The sequence below is a fragment of the Triticum aestivum genome, chromosome 1D (genome assembly GCF_018294505.1).
Source record: "Triticum aestivum cultivar Chinese Spring chromosome 1D, IWGSC CS RefSeq v2.1, whole genome shotgun sequence".
Lineage (NCBI taxonomy): Eukaryota > Viridiplantae > Streptophyta > Magnoliopsida > Poales > Poaceae > Triticum > Triticum aestivum.
In genome coordinates, this window is record NC_057796.1 from 319,507,604 (window position 1) to 319,533,670 (window position 26,067).

The 26,067-nt window shown below is 43.5% G+C and overlaps 2 protein-coding genes and 1 pseudogene across 6 annotated transcripts; all 3 read left to right on the forward strand.

The window, feature by feature from the left end:
* The first annotated feature begins 2,673 nt into the window (after positions 1–2,673).
* Positions 2,674–4,610, forward strand: LOC123169249 (uncharacterized). The gene is made up of 3 exons (XM_044587087.1): positions 2,674–3,642; positions 3,726–3,860; positions 3,999–4,610. The coding sequence occupies exons 1-3, from the start codon at positions 2,674–2,676 to the stop codon at positions 4,332–4,334; spliced, it is 1,440 nt and encodes a 479-aa protein (XP_044443022.1). The 3' UTR covers positions 4,335–4,610.
* A 1,207-nt stretch (positions 4,611–5,817) lies between these two features.
* On the forward strand, positions 5,818–9,857 carry LOC123169260 (putative F-box/FBD/LRR-repeat protein At4g00315). Of its 5 annotated transcripts, XM_044587111.1 has the most exons (8): positions 5,887–5,972; positions 6,100–6,155; positions 6,265–6,403; positions 6,869–7,204; positions 7,277–7,354; positions 7,886–8,851; positions 8,929–9,066; positions 9,224–9,857. In XM_044587111.1, the coding sequence occupies exons 3-8, from the start codon at positions 6,332–6,334 to the stop codon at positions 9,617–9,619; spliced, it is 1,986 nt and encodes a 661-aa protein (XP_044443046.1). In that variant the 5' UTR covers positions 5,887–5,972; positions 6,100–6,155; positions 6,265–6,331; the 3' UTR covers positions 9,620–9,857. The 5 variants fall into 5 exon arrangements, with proteins under 5 accessions (XP_044443030.1, XP_044443040.1, XP_044443052.1 ...); XM_044587095.1 differs by lacking the exon at positions 6,265–6,403 and having other exon boundaries at positions 5,818–5,972; XM_044587105.1 differs by lacking the exon at positions 6,265–6,403 and having other exon boundaries at positions 5,818–5,972; positions 8,932–9,066.
* Positions 9,858–13,142: 3,285 nt separating this feature from the next.
* On the forward strand, positions 13,143–17,237 carry LOC123169292 (uncharacterized; annotated as a pseudogene).
* The last annotated feature ends 8,830 nt before the right edge of the window (positions 17,238–26,067 follow it).

Consider the following 26,067-nt stretch of genomic DNA (forward strand, 5'->3'; position numbering starts at 1 on the left):
GATCACACGGGTCCTACGGGATATCCTAGGACAACACTGGATTCTCTAGGTGCCCGCAACCAATCCACCCAGATGTGTATTTTAGTAGCCACCTTATGTTAACCATTAATTAATATAATCTCACATCTGTCATGGATACACTCAAACCCAAACCACGTCCACGAGCATAGCATGACAATATAGGCATATCGTAGAAGTAACTCCCAGGGGTTTGATAATAAAACAGGTATTAGGTTCTACCTCATCAACTACTTCCAAATACCCACAAATTAATCACATCCTAATCATGCAGTGTTTGAGGATTGTAACCAATGCATAAAACTGGGTATGAAAAGAGTATGATCAATGTGTTACTTGCCTTGCTGACGATCTGCAAACCCTAGAGACTCGTAGTAGCACGCTTCGCACTCCGGGAATTCTATCGCAAACAAACAATATCATACATAAGCAATCAAGCATAGATGCAAGGGTAAAACTATAATAAGAAGATCAAATCTGAAAGTTCAGCTGAAGAGACTTGATCTGCAAAAAGAATCAATCGAATCGGAGCTACGGAACTGAAACGACGGTCAAAAGAACTTCAAAATCAAATCTGCTTGAAACCAAATTTTAAATTGTCAAAATCATGTTCACGTTGATTAAACAGAAAGAGGGGCTCGAGACGAAGATTTTGGCGTTGGTTTCACTGGATTTGGACAAACGGTTGAGAAGTTACGAGGGTTTGAAAATCAGGGGCTAATCTGCGATAAAAGTAATCACGGATAGGTCTCTGGCAGAAAAAGAAAATAAAAAGAAAAATCTATCGGACGAACGTCCGCTAACAGAGACGAATGAACGAAAACGTTCGTTGAGAACGAACTAACGAGCAAACGCTCGCTAAATAACGAAACCGAATAAAACGAACCGAACCAAATCGATCAAAAAAAAGAACCTAGGGTTTTATAAAAACTGGCGGTTTACCTGAAACCGAAAAAAACTGGCGACGGATCCGCGAGGTCAACGACGACGGCGGGGCAACGAGATTCGGCGGGCGGGGCGGCGTGCGGCGGCGTGGGTGACGGCGGCGAGGGCGCGGGGCTGCAGGCGGCGGCGCAGGGCAGCGGCGAGCGGCGCGAGGCGGCGGCTGCGGTGGGTGGTGCGGGGCTCGAGGTGGGGAGGCGAGGGGCGGCTTATAAGGAGGGGAGGGGGCCGGCCGGCGGCGTGGCGGCGTCGGACTCCTTCGGGAGTCCGGCTCAGGGACGAAGGCGATGGGGGCGCGGGAGTGGGCCGGCTGGGCTTCGGCCTAGTCTGTCCGGAACCTTTTTTACTAATTCCGTCAAAAGAAAAATCCTAATGAAATATAATTTTTTTCTAAAAATGCCAAAAATAATTTTCACGGTCTAAATAAAATATTTAGAACAAGTGAGCATTTCTTGGCCTAAAAATGCAATTTTGAAAAATACATATTTTTCTAATTCAAATAAAATAGCAATAAAATCCAAATAAAATTATTTATTTGATTTTAATATTTTTCCTCCGATATTTCTTTGTTTTGGAGAAGTCATATTATCTCATCTCATATATTTTGATATTGAAATATTTCGGAGAGGAAAATAATTAAAACCAAAATGATCCTCTTTTCAATATTTGATAAAATTCAAATATGAAAAGATAAACGAAATCCCCAACTCTCTCCGTGGGTCCTTGAGTTGCTTAGAATTTCTTAGATCGCAAACGAAATGCAAATAAAATATGATATGCATATGATGACATATGTATAACATTCCAAATTAAAAATTTGGGATGTTACATTTTTTATATACACATTTAACAATTTCCAAATGCTTGATTAATATTTTTGAAATTTTGTTTAACAATTTTCAAATGCATGATTAACATTTATAATAAAAAATATTATTTTTTAATGCCTGATCAGCATTTTCTTTATTTACATTTAACATTTTCCCAATGCTTGGTTAACACTTTTGAAATACTTATTCAACATTTTTTCAAATGTTGATTAATTTTCTTTATATATACATGATCAAAAGATTTCACCATTTGGTTACTACCCCTCCGTCCGGAAATACTTGTCAGAGGAATGGATGTATCTAGACATATTTTAGTTCTAGGTGCTGGGGGATTAGCAGGGGATTTTGTCGTAAAGGAATTACGGAAATGGAAAAGGGACTTCAAAGCTCAGAAGAGACGGTCCCACTTCTATCAGGGCCTTCTCGGGGTCTTGAGCAATGTTAATTTGCATTGATTGCAAACAGGGTGCTGGCTTCCACCCCTGAGAGAGCTTGATTTACCAGAAATCCCGCCGAGTCCTAGTGGGCCTAGATTCCGCGATAAGTTCCGAGAAATGGAGGAAATGATGCATTCAAAGTTCGCAGAATTGCAAGAATCCATTTTTATGCATTTCTCCGACAAGTATTTCAGGACGGAAGGAGTACCTGTGAGTCGCTTCAGCGAGTCAGAAGGTTGACTCGCTCCCAAACAAAAAGTATGCACTTGGAAGAGCACCCTTGTCTCATCTAAAAAAACGCCCTTCTGTTCTATAACTGCGGGCCACGTCCCAAGCCAGAGCGTTGCACAAGCACAACGATCATCATCAATTGGAGGCCTTTGTCTAAAAAAATCCTAAAAACTAAAAAATAAACCAATTGGAGGCCTTGGAGTTGTGGCCCAGCAATGTGGGTGGTGCTGCGGCGTTCGGCCGTTCGGCCGAGCCAGATTCTCCGGAAACCCACTCGCAGAAAGAGGAGGGAAAAAGGAGTGGATTCCTCGGAACCTAGCAACCGCACCTCCCCCAAAACTCAGCAGCGACCCTCCGCCGTCGCGCGGCGCGCCGGCAATGGAGGATGCGGCGGTTCGCCCGTCCAAGCAGGCGAAAGCCGAAGGGGCCGACCTCATCAGCCTCCTCCCCGACAGTATTCTCTCCGAGGTCATCACCCGCCTCCCATCAAGGACGCCGCGCGCACCACCGCCCTCGCCCGCCGGTGGCGCCCCCTCTGGCGCGCCTCCCCGCTCAACCTCGACGACGCCCGCCTCCCCAGACGGTCCTGGGACTGCATCTCCAAGATCCTCGCCGAGCACCGCGGCCCCGGCCGCCGCCTCCGCCTCCGCCACCTCGACGGCCCCAACAGCATCGCCGATCTCGCGGAGTGGATCAGGTCCCCCGCCCTCGACGGCCTCGAGGAGATCCATATCTCTTACCGTTACGACCTCCTGCTGCCGCCGTGCGCCCTCCGCTTCGCGCCGACCCTCCGCGTCGCCAGCTTCGCCCGCTGCCGTTTCCCCGAGCACATTTCCCCGACCCTCGCATTCCCGCATTTGACGCGGCTCGCCCTCACCGAGGTCGAGACCTCCGAGGACGCCCTCCACGCCCTGCTCGCCGCCTGTTCCGCGCTCAGGGTGCTCCAGCTGGATTGGTGCGGCGGCTTCGACCGAGTGGTCATCGACTCGCCGACTCTCCAGAGCTTCGGCATTGTCGCGGACAGCTACGTGGGCGAGCTGGTCATACAGTATGCCCCTCGCCTGGAGAGATTGATTGCATTTGATAATTTCGACATCCATGTCATCACAGCGCCTAGACTGCATATGGTGTGCTTTCTGGATAGCCACAAGACTACACTCCATGTTGGAACCATGGCTTCTCGGGTAACTACTGCTTTCCTTGAACAATCACATTCATTCCTCAGGGAATACTGTCGTGTTTCATGTTGTGTGCTTCTTGTTTGCAGGGAATTTCTGGTGGAAACTTGGCAATGTCACTGCGCAGTGTGAAGATTTTCATTCTTGATACTGTTGGTCCTGATCTTGATGCAGTTCTAAACTTCATCAAATACTTTCCTTGCTTGGAGAAGCTCGTCATCACGGTAAATCTCTTCATTTTTGGCTAGCTTGTAGCGCCGAATGAACTCCATTCAGTTCATATGTCATCCATCAATCCAGGTAGAAACTAGCCTTTATATAACAAACATACAACTAATACAATGCACTTCTGCTCTTTTCAGTTATACCTGGAAGTTGATATGAAAAAGAAAAATGTACGCCTTCTCGACCCACAAGATCGCATTGAATGTCTTGACCTCAGTCTCAAAGAAGTAGTGCTGAAGGGTTACGAGGGCAAGCGGTCGGATCTAAACTTTGCCAAGTTCTTTGTTCTGAATGCTAAGGTGCTTGAGTCAATGGAACTCCGGGTTCAGGATAACACATTCACCAGGAGATGGGAAACTAATCAGTGTAGGCGGCTAAACTGGATAGCAGGGCTTCTAGAAATGCTCGGTTTGAGTTTGGAGAAGCTTATCCGTTTACTACATTTGCATGCAGCAAGCATGCTCATGTTTTGACCATGGCTGATCCTGTTGGTACCTCTTGCGGAGTTTGTGGGCATACTGATTGATGGTATCTCCCTTTATGTGTAATCCGAACTTTTTCTGTATGCAACTATGTTATTTATCATGTAGTACGACCAGCACTTGTTTTCATTTTAGAACTGCAAAAGGCCCGAGGACAACCTCATCAGGCTACTTTAATTTAGCAATTTACCCTTGGTTATGAACTGCTTGTATTTCTGGAAATAGGTTGTTGGGTTTTGGAAATTATGGGTGAACTGTTCAGTTGAATGTGGTTCTGCTTCAGCAGTTTATTTTCTTTTACCTGAAGAAATCAGCAGTTCCTACAGGAGGATGTGCTACATAATATGGTTTGCTGAAACAGTTCGGGCTGTTTGTTCTAGTAAAGTGTAATAAAATCCCTCAGAGTCCTGGGTGCTTTTATCAGCAGAGGTGTGTGCAAAATGTACACACGTTTCATCATTCAAGCATTAGAACAAATGCATTGGTTATTTACATATCTGGGAGAATATGATTGATGCCAGGTCGTGTAACCAAATTTATTTGTAACCATTCAATGAAATGTAATTTTCTTTGTGAAAGACTTCCATAGTAGAGATGTTGTCAGCCAACCATAGGAGTAACCAGGTGAGCTGTGCTAACATAATTGATCAGGATTTGTCGCTTGCAATCTAAATATTGGCAAGGGTACAGAAGGATCGTTCCTTTTGCAAAATTTGGTTGAACTGCACGAGCCATTGGATATAAAGGTTTGTGAAGCAACTCCTCTGATGTGGTGAAGGCAGGCGCGTGGCTCAGCTCACCAATCGTTGAATAACATCATACACTTCTCTTTCCACTAAACAATATATAAATATAAGATGTGCTACGCCAAAAATATTTGCAGTATTAAACGAGTTTTTTGCAGCATACCACAACTATTGCAACACAATGTCTGTGTACGCAATAAGAAAATGTGCATGCTTGCAACACATGCAAATAACCTGTGCAACATAAATTCATACTAAATTCACTAACCTCGCTGCAGCAAAGTTAGAAGCCCCGCCTTCCTTGATTTAGGCTGAAGGTAGCCCCACTGAAGCTAAATCGAGCGACCTAGATTCATTCTTGCCTAAGCTTGGCATTGAGGCAACCTCTGTTTCACGCTCCAAATGCGACCACGACCACAACAAGAGGGGCGCATAGTGCATGAAGCACGCGTGCATCTGCAATCTTTTTTTTTTGAACGGTAGCGAAATTTCTTGAGGGTCAACGACATTGGCGAAAAAAACCTTGGATAGAGAGAGTTCTCTATAGGATGAGACAGGGATAAAACAGTGGTACAAAACTGTATTGTTTTATCGCTAAAAAACTGCAAAATAGCAGGCCAGTTTTGCTGGAGCGATCTATTTTTTTTTTTTGAGGTGGAGCGATCTGGGGCACGATCATCAACCCATGATGTCACGGCCCAAGCCCGTGCGAGGCCGGTATCGCCCCATTCCCGAGTCATTTCGCCGTGTAACTGCGCCAGGCGGAGGCTGGGATTGCCTAAAACCTTCCGCCTCCCTTGGCACCGCCGGTTCCGGAGGAGCCGTCGACAACTCGATATGGAACCCTCGCGGCTGCCCCCGGAGGCCGCGGACAAGCCTCAAGGTACGCCTTCCTTTCTCAGATCCCGGCGCCGCCGTACGCCTCCCTCGCTTCCGGATTGTTCCCCGCCGATCTCGCCCGGGATTTCTCTCCTGGCCGCGGCTAAACCATCGATTTGCCTGGCGCGCAGGTTTGATCGCCAAGGACCGCTTGTTCAGCATCGCCGCCTACATCTCATCTGGGGAGGTTCGTGTCTCGCTCGCCTTCTCTTCGCCATGTTGTGAGATGTCGGCGTCCTCGATGTCGTGCGCTTATGGTAGACTTCGGTTTTGGCCGGTGTTCTGTGCGTGTACAGGCTAATCAGCCGAGGGTGTGAATTGAACCAGTTGGCACTGCATCGGTGCTGGGCCTGTGTGGAATGGATGGATGGGCATGGGACGATCAATTGCCAAGTTAATTGCTTGGGTTGGCGCCTTTTGTGGTTGTGGGTATTGGTAATTGGGGCTTGCGATCTTTGTGATGCTGTTTTTCTTGTGTCAACGCTCAGTAGCAGTACATAAAAGTCAGTGCTTTTGGTGTCAACTCTGGAGTACTGTAATTATGTAGATTTTCGCACTATATATACATTTTGTTCAGGACTTGACTGTTGAGGTACTGTTGGATTCTATGAATGTGCTGTTCTGTCAGATAACATTATGGTTTATGAACAAATGCTGATATTACGGATTTGTTGTTGGGGATAACGTGAAGTGCGTAGTTCACATGACATGTATATGCCTTGTGTGTTCATGGTAATGCAGAATAAATGCATTCGTAAATTTGGTACCTTTGCTGTTCATTGGGAGGTTTAGCTTCCTGGGATGTTAACCCACACACTCTCTATGTTAACTGTACTTTTGTTTATGTCGAACAATGATATCTTCTAGGTTGATATAGTTTGTCGTTGTCATCTATAATAGGGTGTTATTGCCGCTGCCCTGCGGAAACATGTTGAAGAGGAAGCTCGACATCTCAGCGGTGAAGATCTTCTAAGGGTTATGGATCAGCTCTATGAGCAAATATCTAGCTTATTGCAAAGCACTGATGCTACTGAAAATTTACTGGCTCTTCATGCTATCGATGCTTTGGTTGATTTACCCGCCGGAGGCCCTTCAAAGGTTTCTAAGCTCGCTAATGTCTTAAAAAATGTCTTTGAAGTCAAGCGTGACCCTGAAATCCTAGTTCCAGCTAGCACAGTGCTTGGTCATTTGGCAAATGTTGGGGGAGCATTAACTGGACACGAAGTTGAGCGACAGGTAAGTTATAACTTATTACTGCTTCCAGTTTCCATGAACATACTTTTCCAGTTCTCTAAGAAGCACTTTTAGATTATTACGACTGCGTTAGGATGGCTTGGTGGGGATCGAGTGGAATATCATCGCTTTGCAGCTCTCCTTATTCTCAAAGTAAGTTGAACCGATCAGCTGCTTCTGTGGTGTTTAATCAACAATCAAGATCATGAGGGCACCCCTGATTCTTAGGATGTGTAGTTGTGTGCCACTGATTTGTAGTATGTGTATGATTGTTTTCTCTGCATATATAGTATTTGTAGCATGCAAGTAATGATCAACAACTAGTGGACAACTAATTATGACTAGTCGTGACTGATCTGCAAGTCACAAATAATATTAAGTTGAGTGTAGAACTTAAATAATATTGGTTCGTGCTAGCTGTCTTATTAAACCATTTGTACCATTTCTTTCACTCCAAGATGCCCTGAAAAGAACCCTATGGACAGCACAACTAGCATCCTGAGTTGTTGCTGTTTGCAAATTACTACCTCTGTTCCTAAATATAAGACGTTTTTTGAACTGCAAAAAAGGTCTTATATTTAGGAACAGAGGTGTATATGATGATAGTAGTTTAACTTTATGCCAATATTTTTTCCAGATGAACTACATTATGAGTTGTATAAAGTACCTTCTTTTCTTTTGTAGGAGATGGCTGAAAATGCATTCACAGTTTTCAAGAATTATATCCCTGAGTTTGTTGATGTTATACTGATAGCTTTGAGCGACCCCAAACTTGTTATCCGTGAACGAGCATCTGAAGCCATGCGTGCGCTTGCACATTCCAACATGGAGGCGGTGGCAGACTGTGCTGCGAAGAAGGCGAAACTGGAGGGAATCGATATGATCAGTGACCTCCCGGATGAGACGCTCTACACCATCATCTCCTTCCTTCGCACAGATGATGCTGTGCGCACTTCTGCCCTCTCTCGCCGCTGGCGTCACCTGTGGCGCTCCGCTCCCATCAACCTTGACACTGCACATATCCCTGGGTTTTGCCCCGAGAAAATTGAGGTTGTAACCCAGATCCTTTCTGAGCACCAGGGTCTCATACGCCGCCTTCACCTCAACAGCCTCTACTTTGCCGATCTCGATGGCTGGTTCAGGTCCCCAGCCCTAGGTAATCTTCAGGAGTTTGACATCTATGTCGCTAAATTCGATGATCCGCTGCCGCTATCTGTGCTCCGCTTTGCACCGACTCTCCGTGTGGCCCGCATTGCGCACTGCAGCTTCTTTGAGGATGAGGAGGTCCCAGTATTTAATTTCCCACACTTGAAAACACTCGTTCTGGGCTTCCTTTATGTAGATGAAGACACTCTCCACAGCATTCTCTCTGGCTGCCCTGTTCTCGAGGACCTGCTGCTTGACAGTTGTAGTGGCTTCAGCCGCTTGGTGATCAACTCACCGACACTTAGGAGCATTGGTGTCTGTAATGATCAGTACGGCGATAGTGAAATAGTCATCGAGAATGCCCCTTGCCTGGAAAGATTCGTCAGATCAGATTCATTTCGCACAACACCAGTCATCTGGGTAATCAGGGCACCCAAACTGGAGATCTTGGGCTCACTGACAGATAACTTTGGTAAACTCAAGCTTGGAACCACAGTTTCACAGGTAGCTGCGGCTGGCCATCTCATACTCGACATTCCACTAAGCATGCATTGACTTTTTTGCAACGTTTTTTCTGTTAGCAGGAAATGGTCGCTGGTAACTTGGAAATGTTGATGCGCAGTGTTAAGGTTTTACGTATCACGTCTAGTGGCCCTAATCTTGATGCAGTTCTTCGCTTCCTCAGAGTCTTTCCTTTATTGGAGAAGCTATACATCATGGTGAGTTGATGAATCTCTTCTTCAGTTGTGTTGAAATCTATTTCACTTCTTTTATAGATTATACCAATCAGTCATTGTTTTACTTGCCATTGCCACGTCGAAAATTTATTTCCTAGCTTGATAATAACTGTTTCTGAATTGTTTATACTCTTTTCAGTCATCTCTGCAGATGGATATGCAAAATGTGCAACATCATGAGCCAACAGATGTGATTGAGTCTCTTGACCATATCAGATATGTAGAGTTGAAGTGTTACTCGGGCAAGAAGCCAGATGTTGACTTTGCCAAGTTCTTTGTTCTAAATGCTAAGGTGCTCGAGTTAATGAAATTTGTTGTTGAAGGCAGATGCACTCAGAAATGGAGAACTGATCAATACAAGTGCCTACAGTTTGATAGTAGGGCTTCTCCAAATGCTCTATGTGATTTTAGATCTTACTCTGGTCATGCAGATCCTACTGGATGTATCCGCAGGGGCTATCACCATAATGAGCATGTCCTGTCCATGGCCAATCCCTTCGATAGCTCTTCTTGTAGTCACTGCAGAGATGCCTGAGCAGGTTGATAGCTCTTCATGTTTTGTCCATGGCTGCCCCCTTACCTTTATGTGCAAACATTGCAAGAAGTCTCTCATGTGAATGTTTTGGAAGGCCTTTAACACATGTTCATGACTATGTTAAATGTTTTGAGTCAATACTTGTGTTATGTGCAATCAAAATACACTAGACAGTTTGGCATCAGGTTTAATGCTATATTGCCTTTTTCTTGTTAAGTATAAGTACTATAGTTGGCAACTGAGCTTCTTTCTTATATTGTGTATTGATGTTCTGTTACGCAAGACACAAAACGATTGGTTGGAGCTGTTGGAGGATGCTGAAATTGCGTATGCAAGACCTTGCGGTTCTTGTCTTGTCCTGGAACATTTCTTTTTAGATGAAAGGCATATAGAATGGCTTTATATAAATAATCTTGTCCTGGAACATTTCTTTTTAGATGAAAGGCATATAGAATGGCTTTATCTGTATCTCTACTTCTCTACTTTTTATTTAAAAAGAATGTAATGTTCAATGTTTCACTTTTATTCCCACCATCCCTTCGTCCAACATTCCTTGTATGATAATCAATCAGCTTAATTTAGTTACTTTTTGAACCAATTCCATTTTGATTCACTTATCAAACTTCTCATCAAAATATAAGATAAATCATGGGCAAAATTTGCGAAATATCTATTTACATAATCACATTAATATGCGTAGGTAAATCATAAGTTAATATTCTAGAATATTTATATTCCGTTGCAATGCACAGACATTGTCCTATCTTATATTCTTAAGAAGTTGGTTCCAATTCTCTCAACATGCAAAGTGTCCACCTCAACATCCCACTAAGCAATGCATTTATGTCTTCTCTCCCAATAAGCCATGCAAAATCTGTCACAATAAAGGACTCGTGTTTTTTTTGGAATGAAGACACCAAAGGCGTCCTGCTTTAAATTAATAAAGCCAACAAGGCAGGGTAACAAAGTCTAAAGACATACAGCACGGCAGTCAAGCATAGGCATTACAGTACTAGCCAAAATAAACAGAGGTCCACCATCATCAGCATGCAAGCTAGAATCAAGTCATCGGCAAGCATAAGCAATGAAACGAGATTCAAAATGAGATCAGTCTTGAGCCACCACTTGTCGAGCTTCCACCTGAATGTTCCGGATCCGCTCCATCGTCTCGATCATGCGCTCCTCATCACGCGGTTTCCCCAACGGTGTCCAGGTCTGCAGGAAGAGGTGAGTCATGCAACGGTGTCCAGGACTCGTGCATTTAACTTATAAACTGCAAAAAAATGCATTAGTCTATGCATGTAACGCTGCAAAGTGTCCACCTCAACATCCCCACTAATCAATGCATTTAAGTCTTCTCTCCCACTAAGCCATGCAAAATCTGCCACATAAGTGAGTCATGCATTTAACTAATAGATTACAATTATTTTTGCATTAGTCTATGCATGTAATACCGCCACATCATATACTCATGTTAGTCATCCTTCACATTTTTGTTCGAAATGACATTTTTGTAATTCAAAAGTTCTATTTCTATTTTTAGACACTTTCTTTTATTGATTTTCAAGCTTATACTTTCTTTTCATTAGATTTAGTTATTTTTAGCAACTACATACTCATCTTTTAGCAAAGTTACCACAACAATGTGCGGGGAGAGAGTCATCCTCACTACTCTATTTATCTTGACATGCACATATGCCAACACAGCTATCATGCTATATCAGCAAGCATGCAATTAAACTACCGAATTTCCCTGCTATACCGTGATGACATGTCACCACTTATGTTTTTATTTGTTTGTTTGCTTCAGTTTACTAACAGTGAGTCCATTATCTTCTCCGTGCAAAAAGAAGAAAGAGAAACGTTGGTTGTTCACATCCCCATTGTCTCATTGATATTCAACTTCTCCAAGAAACACGTCTAGGAGTATCAGCTGAAGGCATCACTTCATTCCCTCATAACATATCCTTCTCACAAGAGTTCTTCTAATAAGTAGCAACGACCTCATCATCTGACGAGGATTCATGATTTTTTCCTTCTCTTGCTCGATCTGTTCTGCAGGACCCATGCCAACATGGGTACTGTACGACTATACATACCCAAAGGTTCATAGGCTGACATTGGTGCGGGAAGGCGATGGCACCGATTTTGCTGTGGCCATGGACAACATCGGCGTCGAGATAGGGACAACAACGAGGCAGACGAGAGGGCGAAGCGCTACATGCCATTTACCATGCCAACCAAATTGGATAGGGGTGACGCGGTCGCGGGGCGCACTACCGCTGAGGATGTTGTCGTGGGCAACACCATGAAGCCACCTCAATCAGGCCAAACAGTCGGATGTTCTTTCCCCAGTTCTTTGTTTAGAATGGAAGTTGGTGTTCAGGATGACACATTCACCAAGAAAATGGAAGCTAATTAGCGTAGGCAGTTACGACTGGATAGTAGTGCTTTTAGAGCACTCAATTTTATTTTGAAGGTTGATATCCCTTTTGGAGAGCTAAGCTGCAAGCCTTCACCGCCTCTCGTTTGGTGGAGATTGTTCAGCTCCAACTCCATCCCCATCGCGACATGGTAGCTGCATTACAGGGTTGAAAGGCTCGGGTCGAAGGTTTCTTGGAGCAGACGGAAGATGTCGTTGACAGTTTAGCTTCTAAGTCAGACATGCTTCGATCTCATGTGTGTCCTATTGGAAGGGTCGTCGAGAGCGATGCTGGTGGTCAGGATAGCTTGGAGACTGGTCAGGTTCGTTGCTCGTCTGAGCCCCTTGCTGGTGTGGTTGAGGTTATGTCTGTGGAAGGAAGTGTAGTTGCTAGCCCTTTGCCTGTTAGCATGGGGACCAATTGATGATTTGTCCCACCTTTGTTGTGCGCGGGTAAAAATGCCCACCTTATATTGCAATTGATCATATGCCACATCTTTACTCTGCTTGTAGACAAAATGGCATACATTTTATTTGATGGTGTATCTTTGCTAGATGACAGAAATGAGAGGTTGGACAAGACCAAATAACCTCGAGCAAAAAACAAGATGTTAATAGCTCATGCAATCTTTGTATGAATGTCAAAAATAATTCAAAATTGGTCGAACACCTAACATGCCCAGAAAAATCTGAATAAACTACAGAAAACAAGAATATCATAGTAGTTTATTGTTCAAATTTCAGCCGATTCTGGTCAAGGACCAAAGAGAAAATAAAATTTCAAATTTCTGTCCAAATTTGTTCATATTTTGGGCAAAAAATTAAAGCCTTTACACAACACATTGCAGAGCTGAAAGAAAAAGTTGAACAAGAAAATTAAAAAAAAAAGTTGAACAAGAAATCTCTATTCCTAGGAGATTAGAAGATGGATGTGAATCTACCATTAAGATCACAACCAATAACTTTGATTTTGATTCTAAAAAAAACTTTGATTTTAACGTTTTTATGTGATTTAGGTGCTCTCTGTGAGCTTTTTTTTACTTTCATTGTGACTTTAAGACCTTTGTTTTATTTGCTATTTTATAAAGTTAGCCGTATGCATCGTTCTGATGCAGAGACCGGGGAGCCTTTTAAAAAAATGTGATTTAGGTGCTAGTCTTTCCATCATTTCGCGGTGTAACTGCGTCTGCGCCCGGCCGAGGCTGGGATTGCCTAAAACCTCCCGCCTCCCTTGGCACGGCCGGCTCGGTTCTGGAGGAGCCGTCGACATGGAACCCTCGCGGCTCCCCCCGGAGGCCGCGGGCAAGCCTCAAGGTACGCCTTCCTTCCTCAGATCCCGGCGCCGCCGTACGCCTCCCTCGCTTCCGGATTGTTCCTCGCCGATCTCGATCGCCCGGGGTTTCTCTTCTGGCCGTGGCTAAACCGTCGATTTGCCTGGCGCGCAGGTTTGATCGCCAAGGACCGCTTGTTCAGCATCGCCGCCTACATCTCATCTGGAGAGGTTCGTGCCTCGCTCGATCGCCTCCTCTTGCTCATGCTGTGAGATATCGCCGTCCTCGATGTGGTGCGGTTATGGTAGACTTCGGTTTTGGCCGGTGGTGTTGGGTTTGCGTGCGGGGTTCTGTGCGTGTACAGGCTAATCAGCCGAGGGTGTGAATTGAACCAGTTGGCTGTTTCTTGTTAGGGCACTGCATCGGTGCTGAGCCAGTGTGGAATGGATGGATGGATGGGCATGGGACGATCAATTGCCAAGTTAATTGCTTGGGTTGGTGCCTTTTGTGGTTGTGGGTATTGGTAATTGGGGCTTGCGATCCTTTTGATGCTGTTTTTCTTGTGTCAATCTTAGTAGCGGTACATAAAAGTCAGTGCTTTTGGTGCCTACTCTGGGGTACTGTAATTATGTAGATTTTTGCACTATATATATATATTTTGTTGAGGACTTGATTGTTAAGGTACTGTTGGGTTCTATGGATGTGCTGGCCTGTCAGATAACATTATGATTTATCAACAAATGCTGATATTACGAATTTGTTGTGGGGGATAACGTGAAGTGCATAGTTCACATGACATGTATGCCTGTGTGTATGGTAATGCAGAATACATGCATTTGTAAATTTGGTACCTTTGCTGTTCATTGGGAGGTTTAGCTTCCTGGGATGTTAACCCACACACTCTCTATGTTAACTGTACTTTTGTTTATGTCGAACAATGATATTTTCTTGGTTGATATAGTTTGTCGTTGTCATCTATAATAGGGTGTTATTGCCGCTGCCCTGCGGAAACATGTTGAAGAGGAAGCTCGACATCTCAGCGGTGAAGATCTTCTAAGGGTTATGGATCAGCTCTATGAGCAAATATCTAGCTTATTGCAAAGCACTGATGCTACTCAAAATTTACTGGCTCTTCATGCTATCGATGCTTTGGTTGATTTACCCGCCGGAGGCCCTTCAAAGGTTTCTAAGCTCGCTAATGTCTTAAAAAATGTCTTTGAAGTCAAGCATGACCCTGAAATCCTAGTTCCAGCTAGCACAGTGCTTGGTCATTTGGCAAATGTTGGGGGAGCATTAACTGGACACGAAGTTGAGCGACAGGTAAGTTATAACTTATTACTGCTTCCAGTTTCCATGAAAATACTTTTCCAGTTCTCTAAGAAGCACTTCTTTTAGATTATTACGACTGCGTTAGGGTGGCTTGGTGGGGATCGAGTGGAATATCATCGCTTTGCAGCTCTCCTTATTCTCAAAGTAAGTCAAACCGATCAACTGCTTCTGTGGTGTTTAATCAACAATCAAGATCATGAGGGCACCCCTGATTCTTAGGATGTGTGGCTGTGTACCACTGATTTGTAGTGTGTGTATGATTGTTTTCTCTGCATATATAGTATTTGTAGCAAGCAAGTAATGATCAACAACAACTAGTGGACAACTAATTATGACTAGTCATGACTGATCTGGAAGTCACAAATAATATTAAGTTGAGTGTAGAACTTAAATAATATTGGTTCGTGCTAGCTGTCTTATTAAACCATTTGTACCATTTCTTTCACTCCAAGATGCCCTGAAAAGAACCCTATGCACAGCACAACTAGCATCCTGAGTTGTTGCAGTTTGCAAATTACTACTCCCTCCGTCCCATAATATAAGAGCGTTTTTATGCTATACTAGTGATAAAAACGTTCTTATATTATGGGACGGAGGGAGTACCTCTGTTCCTAAATATAAGATGTTTTTTGAACTGCAAAAAACGTCTTATATTTAGGAACAAAGGTGTATATGATGATAGTAGTTTGACTCTATGCCAACATATTTTCTAGATGACCTACATTATGATTTGTATAAAGTTCCTCCTTTTCTTGTTGTAGGAGATGGCTGAAAATGCATTCACAGTTTTCAAGAATTATATCCCTGAGTTTGTTGATGTTATACTGATAGCTTTGAGCGACCCCAAACTAGTTATTCGTGAACGAGTAGCTGAAGCCGTGCGTGCGCTTGCATGCTCCAACATGGAGGCGGCGGCAGACTGGGGAGTGAAGAAGGTGAAACTGGAGGGAATCGATATGATCAGTGACCTCCCGGATGAGACGCTCTGCACCATCATCTCCTTCCTCCGCACTGATGATGCCGTGCACACTTCTGCCCTCTCTCGCCGCTAGCGTCACCTGTGGCGCTCCGCTCCCATCAACCCTGACACTGCCCACATCCCTGGTTTTGTCCCGAGAAAATTGAGGTTGTAACCCAGATCCTTTCTGAGCACCAGGGCCCCATACGCCGCCTTCACCTCGACAGCCTCTATTTTGCTGATCTTGATGGCTGGTTCAGGTCCCCAGCCCTTGCTAATCTTCAGGAGTTCGACATCTATGTTGCTAAATTCGATGATGTGCTGCCGCTGTCTGTGCTCCGCTTCGCACCGACCCTCCATGTGGCCCGCATTGCCCACTGCAGCTTCTTTGAGGATGAGGAGGTCCCAGTATTTAACTTCCCACACCTGAGAACACTCGTTCTGGGCTTTCTTTCTGTATATGAAGGCACCCTCCACAACATTCTCTCTGGCTGTCCTGTCCTCGAGGGCCTGCTGCTTGACAGTTGTGATGGCTTCAGGCGCTTGGTGATCAACTCACCGACACTTAGAAGCATCGGTGTCTGTGAACATATGGGCAGCATGAGTGAGATAGTCATCGAGAATGCCCCTTGCCTGGAAAGATTCGCCAGATCAGATTTATTTCGCAGAACCAGCCCACTGCGCAAAGCACCAGTCTTCCGGGTAATTAGTGCGCCGAAACTGGCGATCTTGGGCTCACTGACAGACAACTTTGATAAACTCAATCTTGGAACCAGAGTTTCACAGGTAGCTACGGATGGCCATTTCATATTCCACATTCCACGAAGCATACACTGACTTTTTTGCAATGTTTTCCTATTAGCAGGAAATGGTTGCCGGTAACTTGGAAATGTTGATGCGCGGTGTTAAGGTTTTACATATCACATCTAGTGGCCCTAATCTTGATGCAGTTCTTGGCTTCCTCAGAGTCTTTCCTTTCTTGGAGAAGCTATACATAATGGTGAGTTGTTGAATCTCTTCTTCAGTAGTGTTAAAATCTGTTTTACTTATTTTATATATTATCCAATCAGTCATTGTTTTACCTGACATTGCCAGTTAGAAATTTTTAGTTTCTAGCTTTGTAATAACTGTTTCTGAATTGTTTATACTCTTTCCAGTCATCTCTGCAGACGGATATGCAAAATGCGCATCATCATGAGCCAACAGCTCTGATTGAGTCTCTTGACCATATCAGATATGTTGAGTTGAAGTGTTACACGGGCACGGAGCTGGATGTTGACTTTGCTAAGTTCTTTGTTCTCAATGCTAAGGCGCTCGAGTTGATGAAATTTGTTGTCGAAGGCAGATGCACTCAGAAATGGAGAACTGATCAGTACAAGTGCCTACAGTTTGATAGTAGGGCTTCTCCAAATGCTCTATTGGATTTTAGATCTTACTCTGGTCATGCATATCCTACTGGATGTATCCGAAGGGGCAATCACCACAATGAGCATGTCCTGTCCATGGCTAATCCCTTCGATAGCTCTTCTTGTAGTCACTGCAGAGATGCCTGAGCAGGTCGATAGCTCTTCATGTTTTGTCCGTGGCTGATCCCTCCCCTTTATGTGCAAACATTGCAGTATGTCTCTCATTTGAATGTTTTGGAAGACCTTTAACACATGTTCATGACTATGTTGAATGTATTGAGTCAATACTTGTGTTGTGTGCAATCAAAATTCACTAGCCAGTTTGGCGCCAGTTTTAATGCTATTTGCTTTTTGCTAGTTATAAGTAGTTGGCAATCCGCAACTAAGCTTCTTATATCGTGTATTGATGTTGTGTTAAGGAAGACATAAAACGATTGGTCGGAGCTGTTGGAGGATGCAGAAATTGCGTATGCAAGACGTTGTGGTTCTTGTCTCGTCCTGGAACATGTATTTTTAGATGAAAGGTCATATAAATAATAAAGCAGCAAACCACCATACATGGCCTTACAAAAATGCAAACTCAACGCATGAGCGGTAAACATAAGTGACATGCCACATAGGTTCCAAATGGGTACGACCCTGACAAGCGAAAATGCAAATCCAGGATGCGGCCCCAAGTACAGAAGATTAGGCATCAACGAAATCAGTCAACGATGTCTGAAGTGATTGGATCAGCAGATTCGCCTTTTCTAGTCATGGTCTGTGCCTTTTCCGCGCATCGGGCGCCACATTTGCAGGTAATTTAAAATTTTCAATAGGCAGGCATATATGGAAATTGATATGAAAAAAGAAAATGTGCGCCGTCTTAACCCATAATTTCAAATTGGATGTTTTATCACTATAAAAAGATCACATTGGATATAGAAGTATAGTCCTGAACTGTTACGAAGGCAAACAGTCGGGTTTTCTTTCCCCAGTTCTTTGTTATGAATGGAAACTGGTGTTTGGGATGACACATTTACCGAGAAATGGAAGCTAATTAGCGCAGGCAGCTACGACTGGATAGTAGGGCTTCTAGAACGCTTGGTTTTATTTTGAAGGTTGATATCCATTTTGGAGAGTTGAGCTGCAAGCCTTCACCGCCTCTCGTTTGGTGGAGATGGTTCAGCTCCAACTCCAGCCCCTTTGCGACATGGTGGCCGCATTGCAGAATTTAGTGGCGGCGACCTGAATCGCTGACTCCATCCAGCCCCCGGCTCAGCTGCTGAAGAAGGGATTTGACAAATCTGGGCCATGTTGAAGATAGCTTTGACGCAAAATGCGGTTGTGTCATAGTCTCGGGATCGCATCCATAGCGCGTCTGTTCGTGTCAAGACAGTCCAGTCGGCTCACAGCCCGATCGCATCGGGAAGGCGTAGACCATCGCCTCCTCTGAGAGATCAGTACGGAGACCGGAGATGTGACCAGATTACTCCTCCCCGGTGATGCGGCGATTATCGTCGCACTTGGACGCCTCCTCCGCGAGACGTCGCATACGGGTGCCAGCCCTATGACGTGAGGCAACCGTACAAAGATGATCGTAGGCCGAGTCCTCCGCACCGCCCGGGAGGTCTCCGGGACCCACAGTTCAACGTGAGATCTATTCTCGCTCAGAGCTTGGTCGACAGGGGCTAAGCCCAAAGAGATGGCCTTGACAGGGATGTCCCGAGTGGATCCACACCTTCAGGACCTGAGTGCTTCAACAGGTATATCCGCGTTGCTGATATCCCATCCAACTTCAGGTTGGCGATGAGGATTAGCAAGTTCACTGGCGAGTCGAAGCCAGAGACTTGGTTGGAGGATTACCGAGTGACTGTCCAGATAGGTGATGGCAATGACAATGTGGCTATGAAACATCTTCCACTGATGCTTCAGGGGTCAGCGAGCCTGGTTGAACCAGCTCCCACCCGGCATCATCTATTGCTGGGATGACCTGGCCCGAGTCTTTGTGAAAACATTCAAGGGCACGTACAAGCGGCCGGGTGGATTGTCAGTGCTGCAAAACTGCGTACAGAAAAACAATGAGACTCTCCGAGAGTACATCCAACCGTGGACCACTCTGCACAACACCGTGGAGAATGTCACTGAGCACCAAGCCATTTGCGCCTTCAAGGCGGGTATCAAATACCGAGAGCTTATTCTGATGTTTGGCCGGACCGAGATCCTAACTTTGAGCTAAGCAATGGAGATCATCAGTCGATATGCCAACGACGAAGAAGAAGACTGACTGAGAAGCGGCAAGGGGCGAGCTGGAGAGGCCCACTAGTCGAGCAATACTCCAGTCGGAAGCAAAAGCGAAATGTTGATTCGGCAGATAATGCTGAAGTTGCGGTCCTGGCCGGGCAAAGCAAGGGCAAAGGTCAGCTGAAGCAGAAGAAGATATAACAAAAGCAGACTAATGGCGGTGATGAATGTTGTTTTTTATTTCATTTGGACTATACATTCGGATCTGGTGGTACCCAGAGCACGCACCAGAAACGACAAGCGCTCGCACCCCGGAGTAGAGTCTACTATCTAATCTATGCGGGGGAGAGGAAGGTGGTCCTTCGGGCAGCCTGATTGATGTGCCTGAAATCTTTGCACATTCAGAGGGAGTTTTTCTTCTTTGGCACCATGACGACGTTGGCGAGCCACTAGGAGTGGTACACCTCTCGGATGAAATCGATGGCTAGTAGCCCTGCGATCTCCTCACCAATCGCCTTGCGCTTCTCCGTGAAAGAGCGTCGGAGGTGCTCTTTAATAGGCTTGATTTCTAGGTCGACTCGGAGTCGATGCTCAGCCAGTTCCCTGGGAACACCTGGCATGTCAGAAGGCTTCCGTGCGAAAATGTACCAGTTCTCATGGAGGAACTGGATGAGCTTGCCTTCCTATTTGTTGTCCAGCGTCATGGAGATGTTTGTTGGCTGGGCATTCGGATCCTATGGATGGATGCAAACTTGCTTCGTCTCTCTGGGCGAGTGGAACGCAGATTCCACATCGGCTTCTTTGACCTCAACAGCTCACTCGAATCGGCTGCTTTCTTGTACTCGTCCAACTCTGCCATCACCATCTATTCATCGGCTATCTGAGACCCCGTTGCTACTTGTGAGCTGCGTTGGGATTTCCTTGAAGAGGAGAGGATGAAGCAATACAGCATAGATAAGTATTTCCCTCAGTTAACTACCAAGGTTTTCAATCTAGTAGGAGAACCGCATAGAACCTCGATAGCAGTACCCGCACACACAAAATCAAATACTTGCACCCAATGCGAACAAGGGGGTTGTTGATGACCCACACGTATAGGAGATCAATCGTAGTCCTTTCGATAAGTAAGAGTGTCGAACCCAACGAGGAGCAGAAGGAAATGGCAAGTAGTTTTCAGCAAGGTATACTCTGGAAGCATTGAAATTATAAGTAATGAGTAGTATGATAGCAAGATAATTTGTAACGAGCAAGTAACGGTAACGGTAACAAAAGTGCAGCAAGGTAGCCCAATCCTTTTGAGGCAAAGGACAGGCCAAGACGGTCTCTTATGATAAGCAAAACGTTCTTAAGGGTACACGAGAATTTCATCTGGTCACTTTCATCATGTTGGTTTGATGCTACTTTGATAATTTGATATGTGGGTGGACCGATGCTTAGGTGTTGTTCTTACTTGAACAAACCTCCTACTTATGATTAACCCCCTCGCAAGCATCTGCAACTAAGAGAAAAGTATTAAGATAAAATCTAACCATAGCATTAAACTTTTGGATCCAAATCAATCCCTTACGAAGTAGCGCATAAACTAGGGTTTAAGCTTCTATCACTCTCGCAACCCATCATGTAATAACTACTTCACAATGCATTCCCTTAGGCCCTAATAAGGTGAAGTGCCATGTAGTCGACGTTTACATGACACCACTAAGGGAATCACAACATACATACCATCAAAATATCGAACACATATCAAGTTCACATGATTACTTGCAACAAGATTTCTCCCGTGATCTCAAGAACAAAACTAAATACTCACAAATGATAATCATGCTCAAGATTAGAGGGGTATTAAATAGCATAATGGATCTGAACATATAATCTTCCACCAAATAAACCATATAGTAATCAACTACAAGATGTAATCAACACCACTAGTCACCCACAAGCACCAATCTAAGGTTCCGATACAAAGATTGAACACAAGAGATGAACTAGGGTTTGAGAGGAGATGGTGCTGTTGAAGATGCTGATGGAGATTGCCCTCCCAAAGATGGGAGAGTTGTTGGTGATGATGATGACGATGATTTCCCCCTCCGGGAGGGAAGTTCCCTCGATGGAATCGCTCCGCCGGAGGGCAAAAGTGCTCCTGCCCAAGTTCCGCCTCGAGACAGCGGCGCTTCGTCCTGAAAGTCCTCCCCTTATTTTTTCTAGGTCAAAATGACTTATATACCAGAAGAGGGGTACCGAAGGTGGGCCGAGGAGGGCACAACCCACCAGGGCGCGCCCGAGGGCCCTGGCGTGCCCACCTGGTGGGCCCCCTCTACTGGTTATTTGCTCCAATAATTCTTATTTATTCCATAAAAAATCTCCGTGAAGTTTCAGCTCATTTGAAGTTGTGCAGAATAGGTGGCATGACGTAGCTTTTTCAGGTCCAGAATTCCAGCTGCGGGCATTCTCCCTCTTTGTGTGAACCTTGCATATTATGAGAGAAAAGACATTAGAATTACTCCAAAAAGCATTATTATGCATAAAAACATTATAAATATCAGTAGGTAATCATGATGCAAATGGACGAATCAACTCCCCCAAGCTTAGACCTCGCTTGTCCTCAAGCGAAAACGATATCGAAAAACATGTCCACATGCTTAGAGAGAGAGGTGTCGATAAAAACAAAATACGGACATAGAAGCATCATGTATATTATTATAACAGAAACAAACTTTTTATAGAACTTTTATAGCAAGACATTTATCATAAACTTCCCATGAACAAGTAACAATTCATCACAACATCGAAGTATAAAGCATAAACTCTATTGAAAATCAACAAACTATGTTCTCCGTCAACTTTGCAACTACAATTCATCATCTTTTCAGGAAGTGTCACGTATCGGAGCCTTTTTGGCAAGTCCACATACTCAACCATCATATAGTCTTCTATGATTGCTAACACTCACCGCATACACATGAGCAAAAAGCTTCGACCGGACACATAGAAAGATAGGGGCCTATAGTTTCGCCTCCCAAAGTATTCACCTCAAGGGTGATATCAACAACAATAACTCATGTCCACCCATATCCAACTGAATATATGTGCCTATATCTTTCTTCACCACATAGTGCTTGCCAAAAGAGAAAATAAAAAGGAATACAGAGATACTTTGACTCTTGCATAAAAGTAAATACATAAAAGTAAAAGATAGGCCCTTCGCAGAGGGAAGCAGAGGTTGCCATGCGCTTTTTGGTTGTATGCTCAATCTCTTAGTGCAAAAGAACGTCACGTTATATTGCCCCTTATGATAGCAACCTTTATTATGTAGTTTGTCACCTTTATTATTTTGCCATCACAAGTTCGTACAACGCTCAATTTTCTCTTACACTAAATGATCTAACACATTTAGAAGCAATTTTTATTGCCTTATTGCACTGATGACAACTTACTTGAAGGATCTTACTCAATCCATAGGTAGGTATAGTGGAATCTCAAAACAAGATTTGGGTTTAAGGGTTTTGGATGCACAAGTAGTATCTCTACTTAGTGCGGAATTTTTGGCTAGCAAAGATGGGGGCAAGCACCACATGTTAAAGGATCTACAACAATATAACTTTTGTGTGAATATGAACAAACATAAATCATTACGTTGTCTTCCTTTTCCAACATCAACAATTTTGGCATATAATATTTTGATGGGGGCTCACAATCATAAAAGATGTCCAAGATAGTGTATTTGCATGTGAATCTTCTCTTCCCTTATTAATTCTTTCATGAATTGCATCATTGACCAATGCTATGTTTGTAAATCTCCAATAAAATTTTCTACTTATACTCTTCCTTATGTGATGTCATTACTTACGATAAGATTGGCATATGATCTTTTTCATTATTTCCTTTCTTTTTATTGAACATGAAAGTAAAGAAAACAAAACTCAAACTAAACATTATTATATATCTTGCACACGATTACAAGGATAGATCACTAAGCAAACACTCGAAAAGAAAGGATCGAACTATACTTTTATTCAACTAAATCAAAAGATAACTAAGGATTGAACTAAGATAAGTAAAGGCAAAAGATAATGGAGGTGATACGATACCGGGGCTCCTCCCCCAAGCTTGGCACAAGCCAAGGGGAGTGCCCATACCCGATACTCAAGTCTCCTTTGGTGATGAAGAAGGAGGTGGTGGTGATGAAGTAGTAGCTGGTTTGTCTTTCTTCCTCAGCTTACGCTTGAGGATGAAAATTTCCTCCTTTAAGTCACTGATCTCCTGCTCGAGCTCTAATATCTTTTTGCATAATTCTTGCTTGTTTTCCTGCAAGAGACGAAAGGGGATAAACTGGATCATAGGTTTCTTTGCTTTGTTGGGGAGACTTGACTTCTTGAATTCCACGTGCATGTCCCCAGGTCGCGGCAATGGAACTTCATCTTCGTCCGAGCTTGTCTCCTCCTCCCCTTTAGGATCATAGTCTTCTTCCTCCTCCGAAGTCCACCTATAGTGCTCCTCATCACCATAAACCTTGGGGTTTGAGATATAATCAGCAACATAGCTCTCACCCTCCGAGTCTTGGGATGCCATATTCTCAAATCTATTAGAAAACAACAAGAAAAGAAAACATAAGATTTCTCCACGATATGGTGATCAATAGGTTCGGGGGGGATATAAAGATTTTTTTATCTTGGGAAACAAGCAAACAGGAGAAAAACAGAGTCCAGAAGGTACCCGAGGTGGGCACAACCCACCTGGGCGCGCCTGGCCGCCCTGGTGTCTTGTGCCCATCAGGCGTGCCTTCCTGGTTGTTTCTTATTTTCCTAATTTTTAATATGTTCCAAAACTGACAGAAAATATTTTTACGGATTTTTCGGAGTCCGTTTACTTACTGTATCACGTACCTCCTCTTTTTTGGTTATTCTGGAGTGTTCTGGAAGGTTTCTTTTATGTGTTCCTCCGGTGTCATAGTTTGGATAATATTGCTTTCAACAATAATGGGTGTACCTGAGATATCATGTTTTATTCTTTGCCCATTGAAAACCTTCGGGTTAATGCGTTCGGTATTACTTATTTTGATAGCTCTAGATTGATAAACCTCCTCGATAACATAGGGTCCTTCCCATTTGGAGAGAAGTTTTCCTGCAAAAAATCTAAAATGAGAGTTGTACAAAAGAACATATTCTCCAACTTTGAATGCATGCTTTTGGATTCTTTTATCGTGCCATCTTTTGACTTTTTCTTTAAATAACTTGGCATTTTCATAAGCTTGGGTTCTCCATTCATCTAGTGAGCTAATATCAAATAACCTCTTTTCACTGGCAAGTTTGAAATCATAATTGAGTTCTTTAATAGCCCAATATGCTTTATGTTCTAACTCAAGAGGCAAATGACAAGCTTTTCCATAAACCATTTTGTAAGGAGACATACCCATGGGATTTTTATATGTTGTTCAGTAATCCCAAAGTGCACTGTCTAATGTCTTAGACCAATTATTCTGGGACCTATTGACATTTTTTTGTAAAATTAATGTTATTTCTCTATTGCTAAGTTCAACTTGACCACTAGACTGAGGATGATAGGGGGATGCAATTCTATGGTTAACATCATACTTAGCAAGCATTTTACGGAAAGCACCGTGAATAAAATGTGAGCCATTGTCAGTCATTAAGTATCTAGGGACTCTAAACCTTGGGAAAATAACTTCCTTCAGCATTTTAATATAGGTGTTGTGATCAGCACTACTAGTTGGAATAGATTCTACCCACTTAGTAACATAATCAACATCAACCAAAATATGTGTATACCCATTAGAGGAAGGAAAAGGCCCCATGTAATATAAACCCCAAACATCAAATGGTTCAACAACAAGAGAGTAATTCATAGGCATTTCCCGACGCTTACCAATATTACCAATTCTTTGACATTGATCACAAGATAAAACAAACTTACGGGCATCCTTGAAGAGAGTAGGCCAATAAAAACCAGATTGCAATACCTTGTGAGCAGTTCTGTCTCCCGCATGATGCCCTCTGTAAACTTCGGAGTGACATTTTTTAGGATTGGTCACTGTTCATGCTCAGGTACACAACGTCTAATAATACCATCTACTACTTCTTTATAAAGATGTGGGTGATCCCAAAAGTAATGTCTTAAATCATAGAAGAATTTTTTCTTTTGTTGGTAAATGAAGCTAGGTGGTATATTTTAGTAACAATATAATTAGCATAGTCAGCATACCAAGGAGTGTTATGAGAGACATTTATTGCAGCTAATTGCTCATCAGGAAAACTATCATTAATAGGTTGTGGGTTATCAAGAATATTTTCTAACCTAGACAAGTTATCACCTATGGGGTTCTCAGCTCCTTTTCTATCGGTGATATGCAAGTCAAATTCTTGTAGCAAGAGAACCCACCTAATGAGTCTAGGTTTAGCATATTTATTTTCCATAAGATATTTAATAGCAGCCGGATCAGTGTGAACAGTCACTTTAGAATCAACAATGTAAGATCTGAATTTATCACAAGCAAACACAACTGCTAAGGATTCTTTTTTAGTAGTAGCATAATTGCATTGGGCACTGTCTAGTGTTTTACTAGCATAATGAATAACATTTAATTTCTTATTAACTCTTTGTCCTAAAACAACACCAACAACATAATCACTAGCACCACACATAATTTCAAAAGGCAAGTTCCAATCAGGTGGTTGAACAATAGGTGCAGAAATTAAGGCTTTCTTAAGTGTTTCAAAGGCTACTACACAATCATCATCAAAAACAAATGGAACATCCTTTTGTAAAAGATTTGTAAGAGGCCTAGAAATTTTAGAGAAGTCTTTAATAAATCTCCTACAGAA

Bases quoted from the DNA above. Each gene is read 5' to 3' on its own strand.
- LOC123169260 (XM_044587095.1), top strand. From the start codon at position 5,927: ATGGAACCCTCGCGGCTGCCCCCGGAGGCCGCGGACAAGCCTCAAG. The intron at 7,205-7,276 runs GTAAGTTATAAC...AAGCACTTTTAG, and splicing joins GACACGAAGTTGAGCGACAG to ATTATTACGACTGCGTTAGG. The intron at 9,067-9,223 runs GTGAGTTGATGA...TACTCTTTTCAG, and splicing joins TGGAGAAGCTATACATCATG to TCATCTCTGCAGATGGATAT.
- LOC123169249 (XM_044587087.1), top strand. From the start codon at position 2,674: ATGTGGGTGGTGCTGCGGCGTTCGGCCGTTCGGCCGAGCCAGATTCTC. The intron at 3,643-3,725 runs GTAACTACTGCT...TCTTGTTTGCAG, and splicing joins TTGGAACCATGGCTTCTCGG to GGAATTTCTGGTGGAAACTT. The intron at 3,861-3,998 runs GTAAATCTCTTC...TGCTCTTTTCAG, and splicing joins TGGAGAAGCTCGTCATCACG to TTATACCTGGAAGTTGATAT.